This window comes from Pongo abelii, chromosome 19 (assembly GCF_028885655.2).
Source record: "Pongo abelii isolate AG06213 chromosome 19, NHGRI_mPonAbe1-v2.0_pri, whole genome shotgun sequence".
NCBI lineage: Eukaryota > Metazoa > Chordata > Mammalia > Primates > Hominidae > Pongo > Pongo abelii.
In genome coordinates, this window is record NC_072004.2 from 91,266,011 (window position 1) to 91,284,219 (window position 18,209).

The following is an 18,209-nucleotide window of genomic DNA, read 5'->3' on the forward strand; positions in this document are numbered from 1 at the left end:
TGGGAGGGAACCATCCCAAAAGCCTCCAGGGCCCTTGGCGGCCAGACGGCTCTCCTTCCGGAAGAGACCCCCGGGTCACCACACGCAGAGCCAGAAAGGGTCGAGTTATTTCATTTTTACTATTTCACATTTCCAGCAAACAAATCAAGGTGCAAACAGGGTTTATTTCACATTAATATATTAACTGGATTTTTTGTCAAATAAATAGGGAATTCTCTTTAAATAACCATCTCCTCACTTCATGGCCAGTCCAGGAACAAACAAGAGTGAATGTTAGCGCATCCAGGGGCACGAAGCTTAAGGGAAAGAAGCAAGCTGGGGGGCTGGTGGCAGGTCCCGGCCAGCACACAGGGGCAGGGGCCCTTGTTCCCGGCCCCACCCAGCAGCCACCAAGTGGACAGACATGCATTCTCTGGGTCCAGTCAGGAAGCTCCTTCTAGAGGGAAGTGAGAGGTGAGGAAAGCAAATTCCAGAAACACCAGCAAAAGGCAGAAGGGCTTCCTCCCAGCCTCGGCAGCCCTGCCCCCGACGCCACCCAAGCCCTGGAAGCTCATTTTACAGCTTCAAAAGTCACACAGGGTGGCAACAACATGACCCAGGACAGGGAAGGGAAGGAAGGGTGGCGGGGGCTGCAGCTGGACCCTGGCTGAGTGGAATGCGGGCGCGGTGGCCTTCTGAGACCAGCACAGACCAGCAGAGGGAATGTGAGCAGGGTCTGGCAGGGCCCGGGAAGACACCTGGCTGTTCTGAAGTGGCTCATGAGGCTGAGTGTAGCAGTGGGTGCCAGACTGAGGGAGCTGGACTGCGGTGGAGGAGGTGGCCAGAGAGTCCCTTTGAGGGGAGAAGCTGAGAGTGAAACAGGAACAGGGGATGCCCCGTACTCCCAGGAGAGCCCCAGACAGTGAGGGAGGTACGCTGGGCAGCGTTGTGGGCTCTGGGCTGGTATGGGAAGCTGAGCGGCACCTCTCCCGAGGCCGGGGGCCCTAATGTCCCACAATGCTAGTTCCTGGTAATTGTTTATGATCAGACCTGGAGGGAGAACAAGGCGCCCCCTCCCCTCCCCAAGCCCCAGCGCAGCCCCAATGGGAGGGGTAGGGTAGAGAGATGAGGGTGAGGCAGGGCGGCAGGAGGGCCTACTGGGTCTTCTTATCTTCCGGTGGGTAGTAGGGAGGTGGTGGCGGCTGGCTCTAAAGAAGGGAGAAAGGGGAGATTTGCGTTAGAAGGTTTAAAACATGGTGCGGTCTTCCCCCCGCAGCTCCCAGCATCTGCGGCTGCGGGGCTGCACCGGCACTGCCACGCCCCCTCACCGTGGGCATGTAGACGTTGTGAGGATTGCCCGGGTTGTAATAGGCGCTGGCAGCTGCTTCTGCGGCCTTGGCTTCGGCTATGAGAGTAAAACACACCCGGTGTCAGTGACAAGCTCTCCTCCCCCTGAGCTCAGCCAAGAGACCCCGGGGCCCCATGGCTTGGGGCAGCTGGTGCTGGGGGTCCAGTTCCACCAATGAGAGCAGCAGGTGAGGTTTCCTGAGCACATGCCACGCGCTGGCACGGTCCTTTCCAGGCCGATCGCATGTCTCACCTCATCTAATCCTTGAGCCAACTCCCCAGGTGCCACTGTGGCCGACCAGCTGAGTGTAGATGAGAGGATCGAGAGGCACACAGGGTGACCTTCCCCGCCCAGGGCACATGGGTATCTAAGGGATGGGGGTGGGGCCAAAATCTAGCTCCGCTCCACCAGGCCACAGCCCTGCTGGGCCCCTGGGGTAATCCAGGGGTCATCCATCATCTGCGGCTCTCAACAGTCTCTGGCCATCCTGAGGCTCTCTGTGCGACCTTGGGGAGGAGAGGGCTGGTCCCGAAGGGCTGCCAACACCCAAGGGCCCTCACCTGCAGGAGTGGAGGGGACATCGGGGCCGCTGACCGGAGGTTCCATGGGCCCAGGGTAGGGTGGTGGTGGGGGCTGCACGTATCCCATGGCCCCGTCCATCATGGGGGGTCCTGGATAGAACTCTGCTTGGCGAGAGAGCAACAAGGACACAGTGAGCACCCAGCTGTGGCCCCCTCCGAGGGGGGGCCTCTCCAGCTCCTTTGTTAGTCCTGAAGCAGCTCAAGCAATGAAGTCTCCCTGGCCTGGGGGGAGCCTGGGTGGGTGGGCTCATGAGGGGGGGTTGGGCAGCAAAGGACACACTCACCAGGCGGGGGCGGTGGATAGGGGTAGCCAGGAGGGCAGGGGTACATTCCATTGGCGACTGGCGGGGGATAGACATAGGCCCCGCTGGGCATGTAAGAGTAGCCATAGGCTCCACTGGGGACTTCACCTCTGGAGGCTACAAGTACAAGGGGAAAGAGAAATGAGCGTGGCCTGCCTTGGGGCAGGGAGAGGGCGGCCCCGCTGCCTGCAGATGGGAGCTACTGGGTCTCGGGGATGTGCCCCGCAGACATGCTCTGTCCATCCCACTCCACTCTCCACCCATACTCGGGAGGCCGCCTTGGTCAGGGATGAGAGAGGATGGGAGCGGTCAGAGCAAGGGGAAGGCAAGGGAGGTCAAGGACAAGGGTGGAGGGTGGACAGAGGCCGGGAGGGAGGCTCGGGGCTGGGGTAGGAGTGAGCTGGCGGAGGATGTCTGCTGGCCCATCCCTCAGTCATTTTCAGTGGCTGCGGAACCGCAGTTTAATGGTTGGTTTAGTGTTTGTTTTATGAGGCCATAGTAAAGTGTCCTTGAGTCCAAACAGCTTTGTCAAAACGTCATCCACCTGCTCCAGGCAGGGAAACGCAGTCTCTGAGGTACAGGACAGAGCTGATGCCAATGACAGCTTTCCTTCCCAACTCCTAGGCCTGGTCAGCCTGGTGCCCACTTACCTCTTGAGTTCTTGAAAAAGCAAAACAAAAAGGAAGCAAACTCAAACCAAACCCCTACATGTTCAGTATGTCCTTAGCCCCTAATCTTCGGAGCTTGGATACCTTGAGATGCCACCTGGAGCATCCGCTGTCCGAACTCAATGGCGCCCCCTGCCGTGAAAGTCAACTTGTAGGAAGCAGAACCTTCCCAGCCACCTGAGAGGGGAAGGACAGTGAATAAACAGCACAGGAAAAGAAAATTTATGCCCAAAGAGATGGCTGTTTTCCTCTCCAGGGCTTCATCCAACGCCCGGTAGGCCTGTGGGGGCTGGGCGTGCACTGTGATAGGGACTTCCCAGTGCCATGGTTTCCAGCCTGCTGCCTGCATAGGAGCCGGCACTGCAGCCCGGCCTGGCCCTGCTGTACTCGCTTCCCCCTTTGGATCAATGGCCTCTCCTTCCTGGAACAAGCCTGTCCTCCCACCCCTGGCCCAATATGTACACGGGTGCCAAGGCCACCTTGGTTTGGTTTTAGAACTAACATCAAGGTTTCTCTCCGCCCCAGTCAAGCACTCGGCAGCTTCACAGGAACAAGCCCACTCAGCAACAGCCGACCTTAAAATTCAGAGCAGACCTCTCGTCCTAAGGGGGCCCAAGGACAGACTCTGGCCCCTCTAGCCTGGCTTCTGCCCAAAGGGGGACCAAGAGCGCCTCAATAGCAAGGGCGGGCCTGGCTGGGTGTCAAGGGGAAGGCGAGTTCAGTGCAGAGGTCTCTGGGGCCTGCCAAAAAGCCAGCCCCAAAGCAGGGTGACTCTGGCTTCCCAGAGGCAGCTGCCTCTTCCTGGCTCTCATGAAAAGGCCTCTCTCAAGAACCTGATGCAGCTCCTTCCTGAGTCTAAAATTTGTATGCGCTCACCAAGTCGCACTAAGCATCTTGACTCAGTCTGCAGGCTTCTGCAGACTTCACGCTCTGAAAAGCTGATCTGAGCTGCCGTCTTTCATGCCAGCATTTTCCCCAGCTCTTGGCAATCAAACCCCACCAGCTGGCAGCCCAGAGCTGGGAAGAGGTCATGGCTAGGGCGATAAGAGTCTGAAGGGGATGCCCCCACGGCAGCAGTCAGAGGTTCCCAGGGCACCTCCCTGGAGGCCCCATCCGTGACCCTGAGTTCCCATCACCTACCTCCCGCTTCCGCCTTCACTGTTCCCTTGATGTAGTTTGCACCAAATACGGGCTGCTTGATCTCACAGTCTTTCATGAGATAAAATGGCATCATGAAGGACTGCATGGCATCCTTGCCCTTGGACAGAAAGATGACCTGCAGGGAGAGAGGGTGAGGCCATCAGTACCGGAAGCACAGCCCACGCTGCCATGCTTCCTGCCTGCTTCCTGGGAGTGACGAGTCCGCTCCCAGTGCCAGGGTCCAGCAGCCCCACGGCTCGCTCTGTGCCAGACACTCCTGGAGAGAGCTTTGGAAAGGGAAAGGGCTCACCGCAGCCTGGAGAGGCCAAGCTCACGTACACGGGAGAAAAACATGCTGGTCACAGATAGTATCTATGAGCAGGGCAGACCGCTTTGTCACTGACATGGTGGTGGGGTGGTGGTGGCAGTGTTGCCTAAGTGAAGGGGCCTACGAAGCTAGGGAAGGACAGGAAGAGGCAAGGCAGGGACGGGTTCCTGAAAGGCGGGGGTCTCCAGCCTGAACTCTCCAGAACTGAGAATGATGGTGCAGTAGGTCACTAGCTCCCATTGAGGGGAGTTACAAACAGCAACAAGAGCTCTCCTGGAGCCTGTGCCTGGAGAAACCCTTGAGTTTTCTTTTTTCCTTTTTTTTTTTTTTTAAGATGGAGTCTCACTCTGTGGCCCCGGCTGGAGTGCAGTGGCGCGATCTCGGCTCACTGCAAGCTCCGCCTCCTGGGTTCACACCATTCTCCTGCCTCAGCCTCCCGAGTAGCTGGGATTACAGGCATCCGCCACCACGCCTGGCTAATCTTTTGTATTTTTAGTAGAGATGGGGTTTCACCATGTTAGCCAGGATGGTCTCGATCTCCTGACCTCATGATCCGCCCGCCTCGGCCTCCCAAAGTGCTGGGATTACAGGTGTGAGCCACTGTGCCCGGCCCCGGCCAGGGTTTTAAACCCACGACTTTAATCTGTGACTGAAGATGCCAACTTGAGCCTCCAGAGATGGGGTTTTGAGATTCCCCTGTCTCTGCTAAATCATGGAGATTAAAACTTGAAAATATGCTCCTCTTCTTCCAGCTGTCTTTGAGTCTAAGTCTTCTTTTTTTTAAGGCAGGGTATCACTCTGTTGCCCAGGCTGGAGTGCAGTGGCATGATCGCAGCTCACTGCAGCCTCAACCTCTCCGGGCTCCAGTTATTCTCCACCGTAGCCTCTCAGGTAGCTGGGACTAGAGGCATGTGCCACCACACCCAGCTAATTTTTATGTTTTTTGTAGAGATGGGGTTTTGCCATGTTGCCCAGGCTGGTCTCGAACTCCTGAGTTCAAGTGGTCCGCCTGCCTTGGCCTCCCAAAGTGCTGGGATTACAGGCATGAGCCTCCGCACCAGCCTGTCTTTGAGTCTAAATCTTGAGTAGCCACAGGCAGCAATCCTTTTGCAAGAACATCCATTTGTATTTTTCAACCTCTCAGAGCCCACGTGGGTAACTCTCAGGCAGGGCCCATTCTGCAGCCTGGCATTTGTCATTCTGCGGGGTGGTACCGGGCTCTCTGCCCAGTCCGGAGGCTGTGCCACGCAACTGTACCCTGTTTACTGGATTCCTCACTCTGGATACGCACAGGGCTTCATGGGCTACTCTCACAGAAAACAAAATACTAATAATAATAGTCTCTGGCCTCCAGGCCCAAGTCATGCCAGCGGCTGCATCCAAATCTACAGAGGTTTTGCAGCAGCAGCTCTGGAATTGACATGGGTTCACTGCCCAGTGGTCAGGTCAGTTACACAAAGAGCATGGTGGTTCTGGAATCCAGGAGCATGTGACAGAGAAACAGGCAGAGTGAAGCACTAACACTCACCAGGGTTCAGAGGCCACCTGACTCATGAGGCTGAGGAGGACCTGAGACTAAGACTCACGTCGCCTCCAACAGCAACAAGCATCTCAACCAACTGCCCTGCTGTGCAACTCACCCGGTAAGGGGTAAGGTAGACGGTGCCTTTCTTGGTCCCTTTGAAGGCTTCTGGCACGTTCTTCATGTCATTGAATGTGAGTTCCACATGATCATAGGACATTAGGATGCTGTGATGAGAAAAGAGGAAAAGCCTCGATGAGACAGTATGGAGATGCGACGTCACCCAGACAGTGGGCCTTTCTCCCAAGCAGCTGCCCGGCACATCAGCTCTTATAACCTCTCAACAGTGCTGCATTAAAACCAGTCACAGGGCCGGGCACGGTGGCTCACGCCTGTAATCCCAGCACTTTGGGAGGCCGAGGTGAGCGGATCACCCCTGGTCAGGAGTTTGAGACCAGCCTGGCCAACATGGTGAAACCCCATCTCTACTAAAAACACAAAAAAATTAGCCGGGCATCGTGGCAGGCACCTGTAATCCCAGCTACTCAGGAGGCTGAGGCGGGAGAATCACTTGAACCCAGGAGGCGGAGGTTGCAGTGAGCTGAGATGGCGCCATTGCACTCCAGCCTGGGCAACAAGAGAGAAGCTCTGTCTCAAAAACAAATAAATAAATAAAGCCATTCATGGGGCCAGGCGCAGTGGCCCACACCTGTAATCCCAGCACTTTGGGAGGCTGAGGCGGGTGAATCGCTTGAGTCTAGGAGTTTGAGAGCAGCCTGGGCAACATGGCGAGACCCCATCTCTACAAAAAAACTAAAAACCAACAAAAAAAACCCATTAATATAGCCATGGAAGAAATGAGCAGGTTGGGGTTCTGTAAAATTTCCCAAACTCTGCTTATACAGCCCCCAAATGATCAACATGGTAGCAGAGCTACAGGGCTCTGGAGAGGCCGTCATCCCTCAAGCAGGTTAGATAATCTGGCTTAACCCTTCTATTTTTTTTTTTTTTTTTTTTTTTGAGACAGAGTCTCACTCTGTCACCCAGGCTGGAGTGCAGTGGCATGATCTTGGCTCACTGCAAGCTCCACCTCCCGGGTTCACGCCATTCTCCTGCCTTGGCCTCCCAAGTAGCTGGGACTACAGGTGCCCACCACCACGACTGGCTAATTTTTTTTTTTTTTGAGACGGAGTTTCACTCTTGTTGCACAGGCTGCACTGCAATAGGATCTCGGCTCACTGCAACCTCCACCTCCTGGGTTCAAGCGATTCTCCTGCCTCAGCCTCCCAAGTAGCTGGGATTACAGGCATGCGCCACCACGCCCGACTAATTTTTTGTATTTAGTAGAGACGAGGTTTCACCATGTTGGTCAGGCAGGTTTCAAACTCCTGACCTCAAGTGATCCACCCACCTCAGCCTCCCAAAGTGCTGGGATTACCGGCATGAGCCACCATGCCCAGTCTAATTATCAAATTTTGGACACTGGACTTACACTTCAATTGTTATAGATATAACGTTCAGATAGCAGGCTGAAGCACTTTCTAAAACAAGGCACACCTTACTTAGCAGGACTGAGCCCTAAGCCAGGTAGAAGGCCGAGCAGGACAGATACATTCTTGTCTCAGGAAGTTCGACAGAGATAGAAAAACAGTCCCCAGAGATGTTGCCAAATGGCACGAAAAGCTGGACAGGCCTGGGAACTGACTCACACACAGAGATGCAACAAAACAGTGTGAGGTGTCTCTGATTACATGATAAAAAGGTTCACACGGTTCTGTTTGTCTTCTGCCTCCCCCCATATATCACAACTTTCTCTGATTGGAGAAGGGTAAGTGGGAAACAACTGGTATAAGAAAGGAAAAGTGGCTGGGCGCGGTGGCTCACTCCTGTAATCCCGATACTTTGGGAGGCCGAGGAGGGCGGATCATGAGGTCAGGAGTTGGAGACCAGCCTGGCCAACATGGTGAAACCCTGTCTCTACTAAAAATACAAAAAATTAGCTGGGTGTAGTGGCGGGTGCCTGAAATCCCAACTACTGGGGAGACTGAGGCAGAATAATCGCTTGAACCCAGGAGACAGAGGTTGCAGTGAGCTGAGATTGTGCCACTGCACTCCAGCCTGGGTGACAGAGCAAGCCTCCATCTCAAAAAAAAAAAAAGAAAGAAAAGAGAAGTACCGCTCAGAGAAAAGAAGGAATTACCAGCAACAGGCTGGGCCCATCAGACTCTGAGCAGGTAAGATAGAGGGAAAGCGAGCATGCTGGGTCACTCTAGGCATTTTCCTCTGACTCATCAAACATTCCCAAGTCACAGGGCAGCTGGATGCTGGCTTTAGCTGGGTACAGGGCTCTGACTCCACAATTCCTCCTTTGGGGACTCAGGTGTCTCCTAAGCTCTTTCTGCCTTCAAGAGGCAATTCAGGGTCGGCATAGCTCAACCCAGGGCTGGCTGGTCTGACTTTCAATCAAGGAACAAAAGGAGAGAGAGGCTATTTAAGGCTTCTCTTGGCAGAGATTGGAGGAGAGACAAGATGCAATGAGCAAGCGGTGGGGAGGATGGAGTGGAAAGAACCTTGAATTAGGAGACCTCTGCCTTCCGAGGTGTCCCAAACCAACAGGCATTCAAGAGAGAGGCAAGGGAATGACTTTACGGACCCACGCAGTGCCAGGAACTGTTAGACATCTGACAAATATCATCTGTTTAATTTCACCTCTGGGACCTCAGTTTCTTACCCGGAACCTGAACAGTTCTGGAACATACTGGAAGCCTGTATGCTGGTGGTTAATCCTATTAACTTTGGAGTCAAAGACTCCTTTCCTGGAATTACCATCTCTGTTACTTAGAGTTCCGATCTCAGGCAAGTTACTTAACCTTTCTGCCCCCCACTTTCCATACCTGTGAAATGTGGACAGTAGTAGATTGTACTGCACAGAATTTATTAAATAAGGTAGAAAAGGCGCAGAGCCTGACACGTAGTAACGTTGTAGACATCCAATAAGTGACAATTATTTTTGTTTGGGGCTCCCCCCAGCTACTGAAATCACAAATCTGGGAAGGGGTTCAAGAATCACCCCTAGGCCCCACCGGTCCCCCCATACCAGTTCCCCGTGCAGACGTCCCACCCCCGCCTCTCAGCTGATCACAACCTCCCGGGCCCTCCCCCACGGCCCACCCACCTTCCTCCAACCCCGCCCCCAGCCGTTCCCCCCCAACCTCACTCCATCAATGCTCCCTCTTCACGGGCTTATTCCCCACCACCCACCGCCCACCGCCCACTTCCTCGACACCCGAACTTTGGTCCTCCAGAATCCTTCCGCAGTGTTTTCACCTCTCGGTGTTATTGACGATCACTCCGCCGCCCTCCGAGTGATTCTTGTTGAGCGCCATAGTCTCTCCGACAGGGGTCTCGAGACTCAAAACGCAGTGAGCTTGCGCCCCTCTTCGCCCCGCCCCTAGTGGCGTCTTCTTATTAGAGTCAGCCAATCACAGCTCGAGTGCGGAGGCTGGCCCAACCACCTGACCCGAACGTCACGTGATAATAGTTAACTCCCTCCTCCCAGTTCCGCCTGCGTAACAAACAAGATAAAGACTACAATTCCCAGCAGGCAACGCCCCCGCAGCCTCGGCCTCTCCCTATGCTGGAGGAAGGATGCATTCTGGAACTTGTAGTCTCCTGGATCATAGGCCGGAATTGGCTCCACAGTTTGCATAACCAATCGACTTGTGCCATGCCCACCCCGCCTCTTCAGCTGAACGGAAATAAACAGTTCCGCTCCTGGCAGGGGCGCGATCTTGGGGACACCGGCCGCGCTTTAAGGGAAGTCCCGCTGGCCGAATGCGACCTGGACATGGCGTGGGAGCGCCGAGCAGTCCCTTGGTGGATGGGGAGCTTTCGTTCACTCAGCAGACGTTTATGGGGCGCTTGTGTGACTGGGGCTTTTAGCTGAGCCGGGGGCCCCGGCTCTTGGGGACGCGGTGGGCTGGCAGCGTCGGATTACCCCGCCACCCATCTCACCACTCCCAGCGCTGAACCCGGGGGGGCGGGGAGAGTCCCGCTTGGGGAGGGGAGGCCGTGTGCCCCGCCTGGCTCTCACCACGTTCGCGGGCCGGCCGGGCGCCCCTCGCAGTCTCCTTTCCGGCCTCGCGGTGGCGCCGCTCCCCCCTTGGCACCCAGCGGGGTCCCGGCCGGAAGATTGAAGGCTGAGTGGGACTGGGCACGGCGGGAAACCGGCAGTCTGATAACTAGGACTTATAGAATAAAGCTGACTCCTGTCAGTTCGTGACCCAGCCCTGGGCGTCCTCCACGGGGCAGCTGTCATTCCCTAACCACCCCCCACCAAACCCCTGCACCTCCGAGCTGAATCCGTGAGGCGGAGAGAGGGGGCTGCACTTCCCACGTGGTGGTTCCGGTACTCGTTAATGTTAAGGAATTAAGAGTTTGCTTTTCAGTAGACAGCTGCTTTCCTGACCGTGGTGGCCAACCTCTAGATCCACCTGCTTGACTTCGCTTTCCAGGGAGGTCTCCTATGTGAAGAAACAAAGCTGCTTCACTAGAAAAGATCAGAAAACAGCAGCGTTCTGTGAGGCCCTGTGCAATACCAGGTTGGACCTTGCAGGACAAATACAGTGGATTAAGGATAGTCATGATGAAATGGGCCCCAATGGTTAGATGGATTTTGGCGCCTGCAATCTCTGCAGTCTTTAAAAATAATTAAGTCAGACTATGTGCTGATATGGAAAGATTGTCAAGGGTTATTAAGCACAGAATGCTGTATACATATAGTTCTATTTGTATAAAACAATAGGATCTAGATAGAAAATTTTTGCAAAGATCCACCGGAAAATGTCTGTGGCATTTTTGAGGTATGGGTGTAGGAATTTGGGGTAGATTGGTGACTCGGTATGTCAGGATGCATTGTACTCTTTCGTACTGTTTAGTTTTTTTTCTATGTGCATTCAAAATATAAATTTAGGCCGGGCGCGTGGCTCACACCTGTAATCCCAGCACTTTGGGAGGCCGAGGCGGGCGGATCACGAGGTCAGGAGATCGAGACCATTCTGGCTAACAGGGTGAAACCCCATCTCTACTAAAAATACCAACAACAACAACAAAAAAAAAGTTAGCCAGGCGTGGTGGCGGGTGCCTGTAGTCCCAGCCACTCGGGAGGTTGAGGCAGCAGAATGGCGTGAACCCGGGAGGCGGAGCTTGCAGTGAGCTGAGATTGCGCCACTGCACTCCAGCCTGGGTGACAGAGTGAGACTCCATCTCAAAATAAAATAAAGTATAAATAAATAAATAAATAAATAATATATAAATTTAAAAAAGAAAAGCAGGCCGGGGTCTGTGGCTCACGCCTGTAATTCCAGCACTTTGGGAGGCCAAGGCAGGTGGATCACCTGAGGTCAGGAGTTCAAGACCAGCCTGGCCAACATAGTGAAACCCCATCTCTACTAAAAATACAAAAATTAGCCGGGCATGGTGGTGGGCACCTGTAATCCCAGCTACTCGGGAGGCTAAAGCAGGAGAATCGCTTGAACCTGGGAGGCAGATGTTACAGTGAGCCAAGATCATGCCACTGCATTCCAGCCTAGGCGACAGAGCAAGACTCCATCTCAGAAAAAAAAAAAAAAAGAAGAAGAAAAAGAAAAGCAAAATCCAGGCCTGGTGTCGTGCCTCACACCTGTAATCCCAGCACTTTGGGAGGCCAAGGTGGGTGGATCACTTGAGGCCAGGAGTTTGAGACCAGCCTGGACTACATGGCAAAATCCCATCTCTATAAAAATACAAAAATTAGGCCAGGCGCAGTGGCTCACACCTGTAATCCCAGCACTTTGGGAGGCTGAGGTTGGCGGATTACCTGAGGTCAGGAGTTCAAGACCAGCTGGCTAACATGGAGAAACCCCGTTTCTACTAAAAAATACCAAAAACTAGCCGGGTATGGTGGTGTGCGCCTGTAATCCCAGCTACTCGGGAGGCTGAGGCAGGAGAATCGCTTGAACCCGGGAGGTGGAGGTTGCAGTGAGCCGAGATCACGCCATTGCACTCCAGCTTGGGCAATAAGAGCAAAACTCCATCCTAAAAAAAAAAAAAAAAAAAGCAAAAATACAAAAATTAGCTGGGCATGGTGGCGTGGTGCCTGTAATCCCAGCTAATAAGGAGGCTGAGACATGAGAATTGTTTGAACCTGAGAGGCGAAGGTTTCAGTGAGCCAAGAACGTCCCAGTGCACTCCAGCCTAGGCAACAAAGGAAGATTCTGTCTCAAAGAAAAAAAAAGGAAAATCCCCCCAGCAAAGAGCAGGCAGCATTGGCTGCTCTAAGGAGCATAAATGGGAAGATGGGGACAACCTGCCCACCGCTCTCCCACCCCTTTGCCGAAAATGTTGGAGACAGGAGCAAGTTCAGGTTTTGGAGACAGGAGCAAGTTCAGGTTTTGCCAGGCCTTGAAGCTTATACAATTTTGGAGGCTCTCTTCGTTGTTTATGTTTTTGGTTTTTGAGACAGGGTCTCATTCTGTCACCCAGGTGTGATCATAGCTCACTGCTTCCTCGGAACTCGACTCAAGTGATCTGGAGGCTCTTTTTAAGAAAATACACAGGCCAGGCACAGTGGCTCATGCCTGTAATCCCAGCACTTTGGGAGGCTGAGGAAGGTGGATTACCTGAGGTCAGGAGTTTGAGACCAGCCTGGCCAACATGGTGAAACCCTGTCTTTACTAAAAATACAAAAAATTAGCTGGGTATGGTGGCGGTCACCTGTAATCCCAGCTACTCGGGAGGCTGAGGCAGGAGAATCACTTGAACCTGGGAGACGGAGGTTGCAGTGAGCTGAGATCAAGCCACTGCACTCCGGCCTGGGCAACGAGAGGAAAGCTCTATCTCAAAAAAAAAAAAAAAACCCACAATTATTCATTCACAATACTGTGGCCACAGTGAGGCCTCCTGACAGGAGGGGAAATGACAAGAAGAGGAAGTTGCAGTGGAGAGATAACGAGCTTGACCAGCTCCAGCTACAATGTCCAGAATTTCTAAGTTTTACAAAAACATATGACCATGTGAACACACTTCTTGGGCAGCTCCCATGACTTTGGGGCTGGAAGGTACCAGAACTCAAAACTCAAACCGAAAGTTCAACAATGGTTTATTGCTGAACCAGGTGAGCAGCTGGAGGCCCCCCTGGGCACAGGTCTCAGTACTCAGACCTCTCCTCCGGCCTCATACTCCTGTCTGCCTGTCTCCAGATCTCTTTTTCACTGCAGTATGATTGCTCATATTCTCCACATTGGAGCACATCTTAGCGATGTGCTAAGGAGGAGTGCAGGTCGGCCTCAGATACCAGCAGGCAGGGTCTGGGGCAGCTGAGCCCCTGAACTGGTCACCTGCTTTTTCTGTTTATAATTTTATTTATTATTTATTTATTTCTGATACAGGGTCTTGCCTGTCTCCCGGGGTGGAGTGCATTGACACGATCTCTGCTCACTGCAGCCTCCGCCTCCCGGGTTCAAGCAATTCTCATGCCTCAGCCTCCGAAGTAGCTAGGACTACAGATGTGAGCCACCATGCCCAGCTAAGCTTTGTATTTTTAGTAGAGATGGGGTTTCACCATGTTGGCCAAGCTGGTCTCAAATTCCTGACCTCAAGTCATCCGCCCACCTGACACTCCCAAAAGTGTTAGGATTACAGGTGTGAGCCTCCGCCCCCGCCTGGTCGCCTCTTGACCCCCAATAAGATTAATCTGTTTGCTCCAGTGAGCCAAATAAATACCATTTTCACTGAACAAATCATTTTCTGTGTATGCCATGACATAAAAGAGGTTGGCAGGCCCGTAGAGGTGGCTCATGCCTGTAATCCCAGCGTTTTGGAAGACTGAGGCAGGAGGATTGCTTCAGCCCAGGAGTTTAAGACCATCCTGGGCAACATAGTGAGACCCTCCCTCTAAAAATTAAAAAAAAAAAAAAAAAAAAAAAAGGTTGGCAGCATTTACCAAACGGTGGCAGTTTTTCCTTACCTTGACCCACAGTAAAAATATATAGGGCTTGAGCCCAGGAGTTTGAGACCAGCCTGGGTGACAGAGCGAGACCCTGTCTTACATTGTCACTCAGGCTGGAGTGGTACAATCATGGCTTATTGCACCTTCAACCTCCCAGGCTCAAGCAATCTTTTTACCTCAGCCTCCTGAGTAGCTGGGACTACAAGTGCACATCACCATGCCTGGCTAGTTTTAAAAATTTTTTTTGGTAGAGATGGGGTTCCATTATGTTGCCCAGGATGGTCTTGAACTCCTGGCATCAAGCAGTGGTCCTGCCTCAGCCTCCCAAGTAGCTGAGAGTACAGGCCCTGCCACCACCACATGCTGCTTAATTTGTATTTTGTAGTGGGATATATTCTGAAATTTTCTATTTTATTTTGTCATCTTGAAAAATTCCTGCAAGCAGCCGGGCGCGGTGGCTCATGCCTGTAAATCCAACACTTTGGGAGGCCGAGGCGGGCAGATCACGAGGTCAGGAGATCGAGACCATCCTGGCTAACACGGTGAAACCCCATCTCTACTAAAAAAAAAAAAAAAAAAAAAAAATACAACAAAATTAGCCGGGTGTGGTGGCAGGCTCCCGTAGTCCCAGCTACTCGGGAGGCTGAGGCAGGAGAATGGCGTGAACCCAGGAGGCGGAGCTTGCAGTGAGCAGAGATCGAGCCACTGCACTCCAGCCTTGGTGACAGAGCGAGACTCCGTCTCAAAAAAAAAAAAAAAAAATTGCTGAGAGGGTCAGGCTTGGTGGCTCGTGCGTGTAATCCCAGCACTTTGGGAAGCTGAGGTGGGCAGATCACCTGAGTCAGGAGTTCAAGACCAGCCTGGCCAACATGGTGAAACCCCCGTCTCTACTAAAACTACAAAATTAGCCGGGCATGGTGGTGCAAGCCTGTAATCCCAGCTACACAGGAGGCTGAGGCAGGAGAATAGCTGGAATCTGGAAGGCGGAGGTTGCAGTGAGCCGAGATGGCACCATTGCACTCCAGCCTGGGCAAAAAGAGTGAAACTCTTAAAAAAAACAAAACAAAACAAAACAAAAAAACAGTGCTGCTGGAGTGGTGGCTCACGGTGGACACTTGAGGTCAGGATTTTGAGACCAGTCTGGCCAACATGGTGAAACCCCCATCTCTACTAAAAATACAAAAAATTAGCCGGGTGTGGTGGAGCGCACCTGTAGTCCCAGCTACTCAGGAGGCTGAGGTGGCAGGATTGCTTCACTCAGGAGGCAGAGGTTGCAGTGAGCTGAGTTCGCACCATTGCACTCCAGCCTGGGTGACAGAGTGAGACCCCATTTCAAAAAACAAAACAAAACACCAAAATCAATAACAATAATACAGAGGCTTGAAAGAGGAGCTCCAGGGCACTGAAACCCAGCCCTCTGAGGAGCGGGCCTGGGCCGGCCGGTGCTGGTGCCGGTGCCTCTGAAGGGAGCTCAGGGTAGCTGGTTCTGCAAGGGTTGGAAAAAGTAGAAACTGGATTCAGCTGCTGCTAAAGAACTGCAGCTGCCCCGATGAAGAAGCTTTCCTGGGTAAAATACGGGCAAAAATAGTGAGCAGATGGGAGGCTGGGGCCTTCTCCAGCCCTTCAGGCCTCTCTAGCGCCCCCTCTTGGCAGAGCCTGGCAGGGAGCAGCAGGCAATGGAGAAACGTGGCTCTGGGTGCGTTGGCTCACGCCTGTAATCTCAGCAGTTTGGGAGGCCCAGGCAGGTGGATCACCTGAGGGCAGGCGTTTGAGGCCAGCCTGGGCAACATGGTGAAACCCCATCTCTACTAAAAATACGAAAATTATCTGGGCGTGGTGGCGTGTGCCTGTAGTCCCAGCTACTCAGGAGGCTGAGGCAAGAAAATCCCTGGAATCCAGGAGGCGGAGGTTGCAGTGAGCCAAGATCACACCACTGCACTCCAGCCTGGGCAACAGGGCAAGACTCCATCTCAAAAAGTAGTAATAAAAAATAAAATTAAGAAAACAAAGACATGTGGCTCTGAGTCCCAGCCAGACCATGAAGCTGAGTTGGGTGGGTGGGTGTTATGAGTTGAGTTCTGTCCACCGCCCGCAAATTCACATGGTGAAGTCCTGACCTGCACTACCTCAGAAAGTGACCTTATTTGGAAATAGGGTTGTTGAAGACATCATTAGCTAAGATGAGATCATTAGGGTGGGCCCTAAATCCAGTGTGACTGGTGCCCTTGTAAGAAGGAGAAACTTGGACACAGACACACACGCAGGGAGAAGGTGGTGCAAAGAGGGAGGCAGAGAGCTACCAGGATTGCTACACGGATTGCTACATATTGTCAACAAACCACCAGAAGCAAGGAGAGCATCAGGGGATAGATTCGCTTTCACAGCCTCAGAAGGAGACCCTGCCCGCACCTTGATTCCAGACTTCGGTCTCCAGCACTGAGACAATACATTTTGATTGTTTTTGTTTGTTTGTTTGTTTGTTTGTTTGAGACGGAGTCTCACGCTGTCGCCCAGGCTGGAGTGCAGTGGCGTGATCTCAGCTCACTGCAAGCTCTGCCTCCGGGGTTCACGCCATTCTCCTGCCTCAGTCTCCCGAGTAGCTGGGACTACAGGTGCCCGCCACCATACCCGGCTAATTTTTTTGTATTTTTAGTAGAGACGGGGGTTCCACCGTGTTAGCCAGGATGGTCTGGATCTCCTGACCTCGTGATGTGCCCGCCTCGGCCTCCCAAAGTGCTGGGATTACAGGCGTGAGCCACCGCACCGGGCCCATTTTGATTGTTTAAGCCACCTGGTTTGTGGTATCTTGTTACGACAGCCCTAGCACATTAATACAGTGGGTTTGGAGCTAAGAGTCAAGAATTTGGCATCATCCCCGAAGTGTGCTTGGCCCAGGGCAGTAGGGCCTCAGCTGCACCTAGAAGCCCTTGGAGCCGGATGCGGTGGCTGGTGCGGGGAAGAAAGCTCTCCCATCCCCTGGGCACCATGGAATCACCATATAATGCCAGGTGCAGTGGCTCTCGCCTGTAATCCCAGCACTTTGGGAGGCCGAAGTGGGCCAATCACCTGAGGTCAGGAGTTCGAGACCAGCCTGGCCAACATGGTGGTCTACTAAAAATACAAAAATTAGCCGGGCATGGTGGTGGGCCCCTGTAATCCCAGCTACTCGGGAGGCTGAGGCAGGAGAATCACTTGAACGCGGGAGGCAGTGGTTGCAGTGAGCCAAGATTGTACGCTCTAGCCTGGACGACTCCATCTCAGATAATAATAATAATAATAATAATAATAATAATAATAATAGTGATTCTACTGAGGGGGAAGATGCCCCTCCCCATATGCCTGAAGTTGAATTTCTTACTTTCTTGGCAAAGGGCAGCTTATAATCACATTTTTTTTTTGAGACGGAGTCTCGCTCTATATTGCCCAGGCTGGAGTGCAGTGGCGCCATCTCGATTCACTGCAAACTCCGCCTCCTGGGTTCACGCCATTCTCCCGCCTCAGCCTCCCAAGTAGATGGGACTATAGGCGCCTGCCACCACGCCCAGCTAATTTTTTGTATTTTTAGTGGAGACGGGGTTTCACCGTGTTAGCCAGGATGGTCTCGATCTCCTGACCTCGTGACCCACCCGCCTCGGCCTCCCAAAGTGCTGGGATTACAGGCGTGAGCCACCGCGCCTGGCCAATAATCACATTTTACTTGATTTAGGGAAACCACCCAAATGGACATTTCTTTTACCTGAGTTTTGGGGAACAAATTTGTGCTTGATACACCAAGTCTTTTTCTTTCAGCAAGTTGTCCTCTTTCTAATACACCAGTGAGAGAAATAAAACTCCTGGTAAGTCATTGGTAACTTTCTGCCACTCACTGTTGGTTGCTCCGCTGCGGAGTGGCAGATGCCCTGTGAGGCATTGGTGATGTTTGGTGACGTGGAAGTGGGCTATTTTGGATGAGTCCTTTTTTGGCCGTGGGTATTTCAAGAACACAGGTTGCCCGCTCCCTCATCAGAGGCAGGGCCAGCGCGTGTCTGGGGCTGTTTCTGGTTGCTATAGAGATGGGCCCCACCCTGAAGTTCCCGCTGGGACCTCCTGGCTCTGTCAAGTTCAGTTTCCTCAGACACAGCTGCAAGGCCTGTTCTGAGCAATTCCTGCTGTTAGAGTGTTTATACATACCTCGAGTGCATTTCCGCTTCTGAGCCTCCCAAACCACAGAAAACCAGAAAGGGGCGGTGTGACCTCTGAAGATGTCCGAATCCCAGTACTGAGGAACCTTGGCTGGAGGGCTCCCACCCCTACACCAGAGAGCTGGAGAAGAGGAGGGACCAGGGGATGTGCTTAAGGGCCTGGCCCCTCCCTG

The 18,209-nt window shown here is 53.1% G+C and overlaps 1 protein-coding gene across 3 annotated transcripts; it reads right to left on the reverse strand.

Annotated features, from left to right (window-relative positions):
- Positions 1-144: 144 nt before the first annotated feature.
- WBP2 (WW domain binding protein 2) lies at positions 145-10,950 on the reverse strand. Of its 3 annotated transcripts, none has more exons than XM_009252048.4 (8): positions 9,196-10,950; positions 5,987-6,095; positions 4,019-4,154; positions 2,963-3,055; positions 2,193-2,327; positions 1,888-2,010; positions 1,308-1,384; positions 145-1,187 (listed from the first exon to the last, which is right to left on the reverse strand). In XM_009252048.4, exons 1-8 carry the CDS (start codon positions 9,252-9,254, stop codon positions 1,134-1,136), a joined length of 786 nt encoding a protein of 261 aa, XP_009250323.1. In that variant the 5' UTR covers positions 9,255-10,950; the 3' UTR covers positions 145-1,133. The 3 variants fall into 3 exon arrangements, with proteins under 3 accessions (XP_009250323.1, XP_063575021.1, XP_009250324.1); XM_063718951.1 differs by having other exon boundaries at positions 1,888-2,013; XM_009252049.4 differs by lacking the exon at positions 2,193-2,327.
- Positions 10,951-18,209: the final 7,259 nt, after the last annotated feature.

Bases quoted from the DNA above. Each gene is read 5' to 3' on its own strand.
- WBP2 (XM_063718951.1), bottom strand. From the start codon at position 9,254: ATGGCGCTCAACAAGAATCACTCGGAGGGCGGCGGAGTGATCGTCAAT. The intron at 4,155-5,986 runs GTGAGTTGCACA...CTCTCCCTGCAG, and splicing joins TCTACCTTACCCCTTACCGG to GTCATCTTTCTGTCCAAGGG. The intron at 2,014-2,192 runs GTGAGTGTGTCC...TCTCTCGCCAAG, and splicing joins CTATCCACCGCCCCCGCCTG to CAGAGTTCTATCCAGGACCC.